The sequence below is a fragment of the Lygodium microphyllum genome, chromosome 17 (genome assembly GCF_053477565.2).
Source record: "Lygodium microphyllum isolate KBCC chromosome 17, Lygodium_microphyllum_v1.1.10, whole genome shotgun sequence".
NCBI classification, from domain to species: domain Eukaryota; kingdom Viridiplantae; phylum Streptophyta; class Polypodiopsida; order Schizaeales; family Lygodiaceae; genus Lygodium; species Lygodium microphyllum.
Window position 1 is genome coordinate 4,567,707 of NC_141151.1, and position 12,355 is coordinate 4,580,061.

At 43.8% G+C, this 12,355-nt stretch overlaps 1 protein-coding gene across 2 annotated transcripts in view; it reads right to left on the reverse strand.

Moving 5' to 3' along the window:
* The window catches only part of LOC148021525 (protein HAPLESS 2-B-like), a 309,826-nt gene that overhangs the window by 27,248 nt on the left and 270,223 nt on the right, over positions 1–12,355 (reverse strand). For both annotated transcript variants that reach the window (XM_087696627.1, XM_087696629.1), the window contains exons 10-11: positions 10,792–10,872; positions 4,325–4,425 (exon numbers count right to left, since the gene is read on the reverse strand). In XM_087696627.1, the coding sequence (XP_087552753.1) occupies positions 4,325–4,425; positions 10,792–10,872 (182 nt within the window). The remainder of the gene's footprint in view (positions 1–4,324; positions 4,426–10,791; positions 10,873–12,355) is intronic.

Consider the following 12,355-nt stretch of genomic DNA (forward strand, 5'->3'; position numbering starts at 1 on the left):
TTGACAATCAGGATCCTATCACGATCTCAAACCTGGGGGTTCTAGACCATTGGTTGGTAGTCTATCTCCTCCTAACAAATTGCAAACTCATAGTAGATTGCGCAAGGAGGATCTAGGTGGGGTGATCTGTGCTGACATGAAGATCCGCTAGACCATCTGAGCCAACCCAAAGAAAATTCCGCATGAGGCGGTGAGGCTAAGCCACATAAGATGAAGAGAAACACAAGCAAGAAGCAATGTACTAGGTTGTCGCTAAGAGGACTTGGTTGACTACTAGGGTCTTGCCCATTAGGGAGAGGTGGGTCGTGCTCCGGTAGGTCAACTTCCTTCCGATGTTGTCAAGTACTGGCTCCAGAAACTATTTGGCTGGCGTACGAGGGGCCGACTTGGAAACCAAAGTAGTCTGTCCCTTGCTCACCCATCTGAAACCCAAGTGGATGCCCAAGCGTGCTAGACTTTGGATCTGTGAGAAACCCAACTGACTTTTGCCAGTTGATCCTTGCCCCCATAGCGCCAAACTCAACCCTCTCCAACATCACCTCATTGTCCTCCACATAAAGGGCTGTGTCATCTGCATACTCAAAGTCCACCAGCTTTGACTCCTTTGTCACTAGAAGCTCAAGACTACACACGCTTCTCACCCTTAAGTAGAGAAAGACGTCTCCAAGTAGAACTTCTCCCCCCTCTTGTCTCCTTCAGTACCCTACTAGTGGCTGACCTATGCAAGGCAAAAACCTCTCTGATCCACTCTTGGGGGAAGCCCAATTCTGCCATGGTACCTTCCAAGAAGTCCCAATCGACCTTGTCGCACCTTCTCAAAGTCCAGTAGAAGCAGTATCATCCTCTGGCCACTATGTTGTGCTCACTCAGTGGCCTCGAAAAAGGTAAAACCATTGTCTAGAATGCTCCTATGCTAGACGAAACTTGTGTGTCATGGATGATTTCTGGGACAATGATTGATGAAAATTGGTACTGAAACTACATTCAGTATAAGGAATGTCAGGTTAATAGTGTACCATCTCCCTGGTACATAGAATCAAATAGGTTGGACATTTTCTCCATTTTTACCTTAGAGAACCTGACTCTCTTTTGCATACTTGTTATACCACATCCTCATGAACCACATCATGCCTAGCATCCTCACTCAGCCATTCAGAAAAATCCAAAGACATAGCAGTACCCATAACCTCAACATTTGATAAGCAAAAGAAGGGGAGCGGACTGTAGTGAAGAGGCGTCCAAAATCCTCTATCAATTGTCGATACTTGACTCTATGAGTCCAGATTAAAGCAAGGTGACTGAATAGTGAGGGAGTTTGTTGTGGAGCTTGAAGCTCTCAACAACAAAGTTACTGTACCATGGGACCATGTACATGACTCCCTTTGTGGAGGCTATGGGGAAGTTATCAACAAGCTCCAAAGCCACCTCTGTCGAAATGAGGCGGACCATAAAGATACCCTAACCCATTAGTATCACTTCCGGGATCAATTTGCACCGTGCCAATATGCGGGGTAGACAGGAGCCTATCGTGGAGTTGTGCCCTAGATGGAAAGTGCCCAATGACCTTATCGAAGATCATGGTCTCCTCTAGTTCCTTTCCATGGCACAAATGGACAAGAATTGCTCCTCCCTGATGTGCAAGGCGTGTGACTGGGGGGCACTCATAGAGTGCTCCGATGTCAGACTAGGGGTTTCCATTGCAGGTCTTCGCAGGGGACCTTTCGAGAGTGCTAACAATTGTTTGGCGGGGAAGGTTGCCTTGAGGGGAGGGGGCAGCAGTAGTGTTGCAGTTTAGCTGGCCTATGGTGGGTTTCTTGGGGGGGAGGGGAGGGGAGAAGTACAAGGCACCAAATGTCCTGCAGACTAGGCTTGTGATGAAAGGAAGGCTTGTTGGGAAAACTGGGGGGTTGGGGGGGCAGGGCACTAGTAGAGAGGACAGTGCAGGGATTGGTGAAGCAACGCCTAGGGAGGTGGTGAACGGGCGATAGGTGCCAGGTGGGCTGGTTGGCTTGGCATAACTGTAGTGTAGCTTAGTGCAAGGGTGGTGCTAATAAGGCGGGAGGATGACACAACAATGTGCTGGTTTGGCGGGGGCAATGGCTCAATTGGAGGGGTTGACTGATCTCTCTAATGGGGTCAATGTATAAAACTTTATCCAAAGTCTTGGCCAATCGCCTCCACAAGTGTCTCCCAGACATTGTGCACCCCAATCAGTATGGATTCATCAAGGGTAGAAACATATAGCATATTGTACTAAATGTGTAGATGGGGATCGACTATGCCAAGCATTCTTACAAAAAAGTAGTATTAGTGCAGCTGGACTTGGAAAAGGCATTCGATTATCTGGATTGGTCCTTTATTGCAAAGCTTATGCATATCATGTATGTCTCAGTTGATATACATGATCAATGATGATGCTTCCAAGTGATGTTAAATGGTGGTGTCACTGATCCCATTCTCCTTCAGTGCTCAGTTAGACAGGGCTGCCCTTCGAGTCCTTTGTTTTTTGCTCTGGCAACCCACCTGCTACTTACCATGTTATCCCGTATGGTGGCCTTTGGGCAGTTGTCTGGTTTGTCCCTTCCTTTGGACAACATTTTATTGCTTGGTCGTTTCTTTACCTACAATCTGAATGTGCTTCAATGTAATAGCTTCTACCTTATGCTAAGTAGTAGGGGTGCCAACTGCTGCTCTGAAGAAATGATGATGCCTACATGGCAACCTAAGTATCTCATTGAAATGCCATGGGGGCCCCAAGTGAAATTCTCATGTGGCTTCCACTCTAGCCGCTAACTGTCACAAACCCAAAATCCATAGGATTTGTGCCTATTAATAAGAGCTCCTGACGCTCTACAAAAGATCTCCTAGTAGCTCAAGAAGAAAGACTTGTTCAAACCATCCTCCACCAGACACTTTCCTGATGGTAGTGCCAACAAAGCCTCTGCAATCTCCTCCTTTGAAAATGTGGCCATCAAGTGTCTCCTCACGCTCTCTATGCAACTCTCTTGATGCTCTACTACACAATCCCTCTCAAAACTCAGAGGCCTCATTGCCGAACCCAACAAGGTAGTATAATAATCCATGGTGACCTGACCACCAACCTCTTGTGGCCCTTAGGCAAGGGATCCATTTGCTCTCTGAGTCTCCGAACACCCTGTCTACAGTACCCTGTCTACAGTGTCTAGGACCTGTAGTGTGAAGCATTGCGAAACTCTTGGTTTGGTCCTCTCTCTTCACTGAGGCTTAGAATATGTCAAAGTTGAATACAAGACATGTGCATAGCCCTATATGCCTCTTCTACAGAATTCCATCATGCCCTTCTTGCCTAACCAAAGGTAAATACCCCAGTTTTGGTCAAATCATTGTGGTTGTTTGAGGAATGCTTGGGTGAGATTGGGAATGAGACATAAAATGTTGAGTTTCATTGTCTGCAGGAGCAATCGCCAATGGGCATCAATGTTTGAGATAAATTGTCTGCAGGAGCAATCCCTAAATACCTAAAAAGTTTTCATTAACCACTGGGGCCTAATATTTCACAAGCATAGCAGTTTGCACTAGTGATACAGTTCCTAAGCAGTAAAAAGTAGCTGCGCCACTCGAGTTGAAAAATAGAGGACATTGTTGTCTCCTGCAGTAATAGCTGCTCAACTCCACAAAGGGACGTATCAACAACAGTTCTTCCATATCCTGTAATATTTCTAAGGGTTTTCCTAGAAACATATTCCTGAAATAATCCAAAGCATAAAATGTTTTTTCTACACAGCCCCATCTGAAGGCTTTTGAAAGTCCACTTATAAGATGGCCAAGGGTTCATTGCTTTTCTTGGTCCACTCAGTATTATGATCCCCAACGCCCTCTGGGAGGTTATAAAGAAATCACCAGACACCATGTCCAGGACCTTTGCCTGTTGCTCTTATAAGCACATGGCGAAAGGACATAAATAGACTCTTGCATGTCTGCACGACTGCCAAGTTCTATTTCAGGGATTGAATAAGACTGATAGATGAGTTCCATATGGTATACAGATTCAGGCTATTTCAAACCAGATTTTTCGTACTGAAGCATATACAAATAAGTTTTGAGTAACAGATTTGGGTTATTTCAACAGATTTTTAATATATAAGTTTAAAGTTATTTTTTTCTGCAAAATATTTGAAAGTCGAAGCACATGGTTGTGAGAAGCCTCAAGTTCACTTAGAGGTTCTATTAGGTTTAATCAAGGTCAATTTAAGGTTCTATTAAACTTAATTTCAATCTTACTAGTAGGACTCACTGCTCTAGCAATGGAAACTTAATAGATACAATCAGGTTAAGATAGGTGTACCTGCTTACCACAAATTCTAAAGTATCAGCACTCAACTCCAAAACAACAATGGAGTTTTGCGTTTGATTTATTGGTAGGAGGAGAATTTCAATGTTATCGGCCTAACCTACCGATTGAAAAAGTATGAGGTTTAGTACAACTTAGAAGTATTTTTATACCCCTTCCCTTTTTCCCCTAGAAAAGAAAAAAACCTAATTTATTTTTGATAGACTGCATGCTCTCAATTATTCTAATTCACATACTTTTATGTAGCTTAAAAATGGTATGATTATAGCTTAATTTCTCAATAAGACTAAAAATATGCATTTATACAAGTCAAGATGAGTTTCAGAGTTGGATCTTTATCAGTCTTCATAAGGATCATGTGCCACAACCTTTGGAACAAACCTTGATATTATTTGGTTGTCTGATTTCTCTGCATTAAATGCACACTGCTTTTGTTTCACTTGTGCCAGCTCTTTACAAAATATTGGTATTTAATCCATCCAACCTAGTTCTTGATCTGACATGCAGACACTGTATCTTTTTGTACCCTTTAACAGAAAAAATGACTTGTTCTTGGTCCCCCATGGAGACGATGTATCTTTCCATACCCTTTATGACATGGTTTCGAACCAAAAAAAAAAGAATAGGTAACTGTAAGGGAATAGACAGCAATCAAGGACTCTAGTGCAGCCTCCATAGCTCTCACAGCCCTCCCTAGTTTCTTTTTGCAAAGAAGAGAAAGTATATGTAAATCAACACCTCAGAAAATGAATCTGAGTTAAAAATAATACCTTAAGAGTCTTGTATAGGACATCAAAATAACATCCAATAATAAAGGAAATCTATTATAAGGGCTCTGTGAAAAGCTAGTCTGGAAGTCCCAAATGCCAGACCATGTGTGACTCAAGGTGTAAGAAGGTGCCCGAGTCCCAAGTCCATAGAAAAGCATCTCAACTATCTCTATCCTGATTCTGAAGAGTCTCTGCAGAGGAGACATCTTGTAAGTCTATAGCATGGCTGCATCTTGCAGTCCTGTTGAAACAAGCAATGCTGCTCCCATCTATGACATTGTCCTTAGTCTAGACTCCAAACTGGCTGCAAAAAATCAGGAGCGGGAATCCTGCTTACATGCAGTCCAGAGATGAGGCTAGTGGCAAAAGCACCACTACAGACTGCTCTGGTGTGCTGAAGCTGACCCTGAACCACCCTTTCCCCAATGGGTTTACCTTCGTAACTCTCATTGGAGTGCCTATGAGAGCTGCCTGTATCATGTCTTTCAGTGCATGCATCGGTCGTTGGTCGCCTATCAATCAGCACGCCAGAGATGATGCCTCCAAGGCTGCTAGTCTATCTCTAATGTCGAGCTTTGCATCAGGATCAAACTTGATCTATGGGACTGCTGTGGGAGCTATGGAGGCTGCACTAGAGTTCTCGAAGGTGGAGGATGGACCAGCTACTATCTCATGGATTAAGTTCTCTCCTTCTGGGTGCTGTGTGGGATCTTGTGATGCTGAATTTTCGGTGCTTTGCTGATCCTGTGGTAACTCTTGTGAGGAGGGAATAAGTGATGAGGAGAGGGCAGCCATTTCTTGGAGCAGTGCTGCTAGGACGGGGGAAGTAAAGGCCATGGGTTCAGTGAATTGTAATTTTGTCTACCCTCTTCTCTCTGCAAGGAAGCAGGCCCTCAACTTGAGCAACCCCCCTGCTATTGACAATCAGCCCCTCTGCTTCTGTGCAAATGTGACAATTTTGACTGTGTTGTTTTGTGCCGACCTTGGAGAGCACCTTCCAAGTCAACATCAAGCCTGACAAAGCATGCGCAAGACGACTGAATTGCTGATATGACTGGCTCTGCCTCACCCTACAGCCCTGATAACTCTGGACCTGACCTGTGCAACATCAATCGTCTGTCACCTGTCAAGTGAGTGTTGCTGCCACCCTGCACGGCCTCTGTTGACCTATGGCGACAACAGAGCTGACTCAGACTGTGAACTGTGTTGACATGATCTGTTTGCCTGTGACGTCACCTGCCTGCTTGTGACAAATAACCTATGACTTAAAGGCAGTGCTTAAGTGGGCAAATCAACTGCAGGTGCCATAATTCTGCCGAGTACACCTGCCTGCCTGTGACGTCTCCTCAGTCTAAAGGAAAGCAGCTTGCCTCCCCTTCAGGTCTAGACACATATGAGAGAGAGAGAGAGAGAGAGAGAGAGACCCTGGTCGTGAGCTAGGGCTTCTGCGCCTCCATCCTGCCCCGTTCATCAGTCTGCATCTGTCCCGTTCGTCTGCTGTCTGTTCTTTTGCACCTTCAGCTGGCTGTTCATCAGCCTTCCTGATGCCTTGCATCCTGCAGCACGCAGACTCAGGCTTGCTATACCCCTGCGCCACACAGGGACTGTGACCCCTGTGGCCATGTGCAGCTACACACAGTGGGAGAGATGGACAGTGACTGTGCGACCTGTCTCCAGCGTGATCTGCACCCCTTTGCCTGCCATCTGCTGCCCTGGGCAACTGTGTCTGTGCCCTGCCTGCCCTCCAGCACCTGATGTACGCAAGGAACAACCCCACACACTGTTTCTGCAGCGTCCTGTGGCTGCCTATTATACTATTTTCTTTAGCCCATGGCAGATAGAAGTGTCTGGCTTGGTTTTGGGATAGTACCAGAGACATGCTTAAAATGTGGCCCAGCTAAGAAGATTCGAAGAAACTGCATACAGGATTGCCACAGAGTTTGGGAAGTTTGGAGGAGAGCTCTTGAACTGTCTTACAGAGCACTCAAGGAGAGATGATAGTGCTTTGGGAAGTAGTAGCCTAGATCACGAACAGACGACTAACATGTGATAATCAGTATTTCAATGGGAGCATAATATGCATTTGGGCTTCACCCACTCACCGGACACTCTCATGTATGGGAGCTCATTTTTAGTATCATTGCTAGCATATATGGACAGTGAGATGCAGTTAGGCTGTAAAGCAGCAGCAGAGTTTGATCTCTGAGTCACTTGTATCTAGAACAAGAGCGTCCACTCTTTCAGGGCTGAATGGCAAATAGTACAGGAAGATGCAGAGTGTATGAGGAAAAGAAAACTAGTCCTTTGTAGGGCCCTGTTGTGCCTTTTGGTTCAGGGCTGATGCCCCTTCATGGACTGCACTGACTTCTCGGAATGGACTGCATGGACTTAACTCCTGCCGCCGAAGACCCAGCCATGGATGTTGAAGATGGTACAGCAGAAGAAGATATGGTCCTCTGCACTGGTGAGATGGCCTCATCACACTGTGATGATCAGCCTTCTATCAAATGCAGCAAGCATGAAGTTTTTCCGGTTGCCTCTGAGGCCCCTCATCTGGTTGATTCTCCGTCACACTCCTATGCACAGGTGGCCTCTCCCTTGTCAGATTCCCAAGAGCCAAATTGGGAGCAGCTGTTAGAGTTTGCTAACTCTCTTTTGGAAGAATATGTTGAGCATAATCATAGAGATATTCCTGCCTGCCCAGAGACTCCTTTTCTGCCTTTCATGGGTGAGGTATATTCTCTTCTTTACATGTCAGATAAACAGTCCCCCCTTCTTTGATAAACAGTTGGTGCATATTGTTTCTTGGCATCCAATGGCAGATTTTCAATGTCTACTCAAGCAAACATGTTTGCTATGGGTGGAAATGGAACCATGCCTGTCTCTTTATTGGGTTCTCATCAAGGATGCCATGGCTACTGTTGGCCATGTATTGGTATCCCCCTGTTTGAAGGTAGCTAATAGAAACAGAATGTGCATGCTTTGGAATACAACTAGAAAGCTCTCCTTTGCTTGCTTTATAGCCATCGTGTCCCTGGCGAGATTGGATGCTTGTGCTTCTTGATGATTTCAAGAAAAGGTCAGTTAATCAAATCTATCATCAGATGGTTGAGGCCAAGAGATGGTCACCAGAAAGGCTAATAAATTATGGCATATTCAGGACAGCAAAAAGAAGTGGCACGAAAGATTCCTGCAACTCTGGAAGTCTAAGGTTCCTTATTAGGGTAAAGTGTTCATGTGGAGGTTGCTTAATGGGAGTCTTCCAACTAGGGATGTGTTGTGTGCTCGCAAGATCTCCCGTGGTGGTCGCTGTGTATTTTGCACTACATGTGATGAGACATTCCTTCATCTCTTTGTCTCTTACCCTGTTGTCCACAGATTTGGAGTTTTGTTTCCCGTGTGTTGTCCTCGGCAACTCAGTAGCGGATATTAGCTTGTTCGTGGATTATGGGAAGGATGACTTCTATGCTTGCTTTGCAATCAAATTATTCTTGCCTCTTCCATTTCCTTAGATGGACATCTCTATGGCATATTTGGTGTATTTGGAATGCCTTTATTTTTGATTTGGCCTCCATGGTCATGTGGCCCATGTTCGTGGTTTAGTGTTATGACAGATCTCCTCTATGGTTTTTGTTGATCCGGTTCTTCTTGACATTGCTGCTCCCTGGCTGTATATTGTTTGGTCCACACCAGCTGTCCTTTCAGTGTAATATTCGTGTGTCTTGGTAGCCATTCGCCTTGATTTATTTAGCCCAATCACTCAACCCATAACCACGAGCTCCTCCCCTAGATTTGGGGACATAGGGATGAATGGAAGCTCGCTGCACTAAAGGAAAAGACCAGGAGACCTCCATGCCTACAGTACTTGCTGGCCCTTCCTCATCATCGGACCCTCTCAACACTTGTGCTATCGAGATGTGTAGACTGCTTTAGTTTCTACAACTCCCAAGGAGCCAAAATGACAACAGCTTGCATGTGATCCGCCAGCCCTGTTGGCCTTTCATGCTGAGAGTCAAGTGATTACTCCATGGGATTGCAAGTACCCAGGTTCTACCTCCCACCCTGCAGTTGAGCCTTCCTCTTCACTGGCTGATCCTTGGTAGTCCAATCCTTTTGTAGTGTCAGGAGACTTCTTTGAAGATGGTGTATTGGAGACATTAAGAGGTAGTAGTGGAAGAACCAGTACAAGCCCTCCAATTCGTTAGAGGGATACTGAAATGGCTATGAAATGGAGGAGCTTGGGGTGAAGAGGTGTTAGGTGGATTATGGCTATTTAACCAAAGGTGTTCTGGGGAAAGTTGTAGGATGGAGGTGATCACAGTGTTTAGGTGGAGACATTGAGGTAGGTGAGTATAAAGAGGAATATAGAAGAGGTAGAGGTCATAATTGATTTGGGATAGGCGTAGGGTGATCTCATTGAACATTGCCAAGGATGATTGAGAACTAGGGCGGTGAGCAAAAGGGAAGGTGGGTTCATTTTTCTTTGTTTGTTTTTCTTCTTGCTCCTCTTTTTTATTTTCCTTTTTTTTTTCTCTTGCTTTTATTTTCCTTTGCTACTCGGAGGCCTTCCCCCCCAATATTGTTGTCCCACACCCAAGGCTGCCTCCTAGCAGACCTTGCTCAATTCCCTGATCACCTATGTATTTCCTCTGCAATTCTTGTTCCGTGCTTACAATCTTTGCACCATAGCTCGTGCACCTCCTCCCTCTTGGATATGGGCTCAAGAATTTTACATGAATGTGGGCTCATTAAAAAAAAAGTCCATTCAATGCCAGAAGAATGGGGACGTGATTCCGAAGGGTGCCTGCAAGTTAACCCACTTAGTCACCCAAGAGCATCCATGATCTTCCAAAAAATCTACCTAGATGCTCCACAAGGTAGCTATCCAGCCACCTTAAGCCTTACAAGGACTCTCAAAACCCCTCCCTTCTCAGAAAGGATCGCTTTCTCCATAATCCTGTGCATCCACTGCAAATAGATCTCCCAGTCAACTTGCCTTGTCTCTGCAATTCATGTCTCCATCAATCTAGTTGTCTACTTGTGGAGGCTTCCCACAACTAAAATCCAAATGTAATTCTAAAAACATTTTTTTGGTGCATAGATATTGAGGATCCTAATGCAAGGACCTCTAATGTCTAACCTAACTCTTAGAGCTCTGCTCACCACAATCATACCAACATCTTTAACATAGGGAAAGAGAGATGCCCTTGTAGAGGTACACATGCCACCATTTTGACCATGGGCACCAATAGAGCACTCCCAATGTCTAACTCAGTCTTCATTGATGAATCTTAAAGCCACACTTAAGACTCCATAACTATTGTAAACAATGTAACAGAGAGGTCATATACATGTAAACTAATTACTACTTCATATGCATTAACAGAACATTCATGTGTTTATTACATGTGAAAAACCAAACAGAAATCATAATAATACAACTGTTTTTCTGAAAGAGAAGGAAATTCTATTAAAAACACCTCAAAGAAAAGTCCTGTGTGGTTAAAGCTCACTACTATGATTCAAATTAGAAGGGAGTATAAATTTCTCAAAGCCAATCACAATGTCACTATTACATTTGTAACTACGATGATGTGAAATTTCAAGTTGAGCACCTTAGTTTGCAGCAAGAAAGGTCAAGTGACATAATGCAATTGTTTGTGAATGCAACAACAAAATTAAGTAACTTACATTTTTGCTGTACTGTACAGCTCCATATTGCGCTACAGACCACATTGGTTTCATCCCTCTTACAATTCTATCATAGTCCCCCTAAAGAACCAAGCATAAACTCAACAAAATTCTAATTCACATATGCATCTCCTTCACCTTTGAAATAGAAAATATGTTTTTGTTTAAAGATGTTGACATTTATGAGAGAGAAATTAATTGATTCTACTGACTTTTACAATGTAGAACTATAAAGTTACATGTATAAATATATTGTATCTTCTTTAATATCTGGCTTTCAATCTAAGAACGAGACATCAAAAAAGTTAATATAGATAAATCCTTTATTCTATGAGCCATAAACAATAATTTTCTTGTAGAAATCGTGCACTACAAAGACCACACAAACCAAATATATTAGGTATGGAGCATTGGCATCTTTCATTTAATTCACACTCTTTAAATAGTAATGATGCTTTAAGATATCAATGAAGACAAAAACCTCTTGTGCAAGATCTGGAGAGAAGCTAATCATATTTCTAAATCAATGAAGAAATTTGTGTAGTTACCAAGTGATGAGAGACAAATACAAGACAAAGCTTCTACTCACTTCCTAAATTGAATCAAGGGCATTGGGTGCATTTAAAGTTTGAGAAAGCAAGGCTGAAGAAATGCAATGAATCAAAGGGCTTAGGGAAAGCTATCTAATCAATATTATGGTTTCACTGATTACCGTTACTGCCTGATGAAACCCCTTTAACATTCCATAAGGCAAGTCTCATGATAAACAACTATTGAATCACTACTTTCCCTTTTGTATCCACAGCTTTGGTAGCCTAAAATCTCTCCCTTTCACTAGATCACATCCACAAGATCCACCCTCTGCAAACCAGCAATCATTGCATGGGGAAGGAACTGCTGCTGTTGAGTACAAAACGCATCCCGAGGGGGCAACAACCTCCCACAAGCATTAAACATCGAAATAGAATTTGTAGCACCTTCTCAACTGCTCTAGCTGTTGGCACACGAGACGATTGAGGTTTAGAGTAAAATCCCTTACCCCTACATTGAAAAGTCGTATCAGAAGCTAAATGCGTACGAATTAAACAAGATTCCAATCAAGCATGGCATTTAGCCACAATAACCCAAGAAGCATCCTTAGATGCCTGTTCCTCCTAGGCAAGACATGACTCACCTACAATCCAAGCTTGAAGCGAATCTGTATTTCCATTTGGACGTAGACCAGGAGGCACATGGGAAGAAACACATTGTTGCAGAGGCACATCTTGGGGTTCATGCTCCTGTTTATCCACCTTAGGATCCAAACAGCATTGCAAAACCTCAGGGACATGATCACATTTAGAAACACAATGGCTCAACTGGCCACATCTGAAATAGTGTCCTGCAAAAATCCCCCATTTCAGCTCAAAAACCAACATACGCAACCCTTTTTTATTCCAGAACAACACCAACGTATGCAACCCTAGTGCCTCAACAAGAATTTTATTGGGCCAAGTTTTTCCGGTATCCCAAAGCAAGCAGGCTCTATTTCTGTTATGGGAGGCCAAATGAGTCTCCAACATGA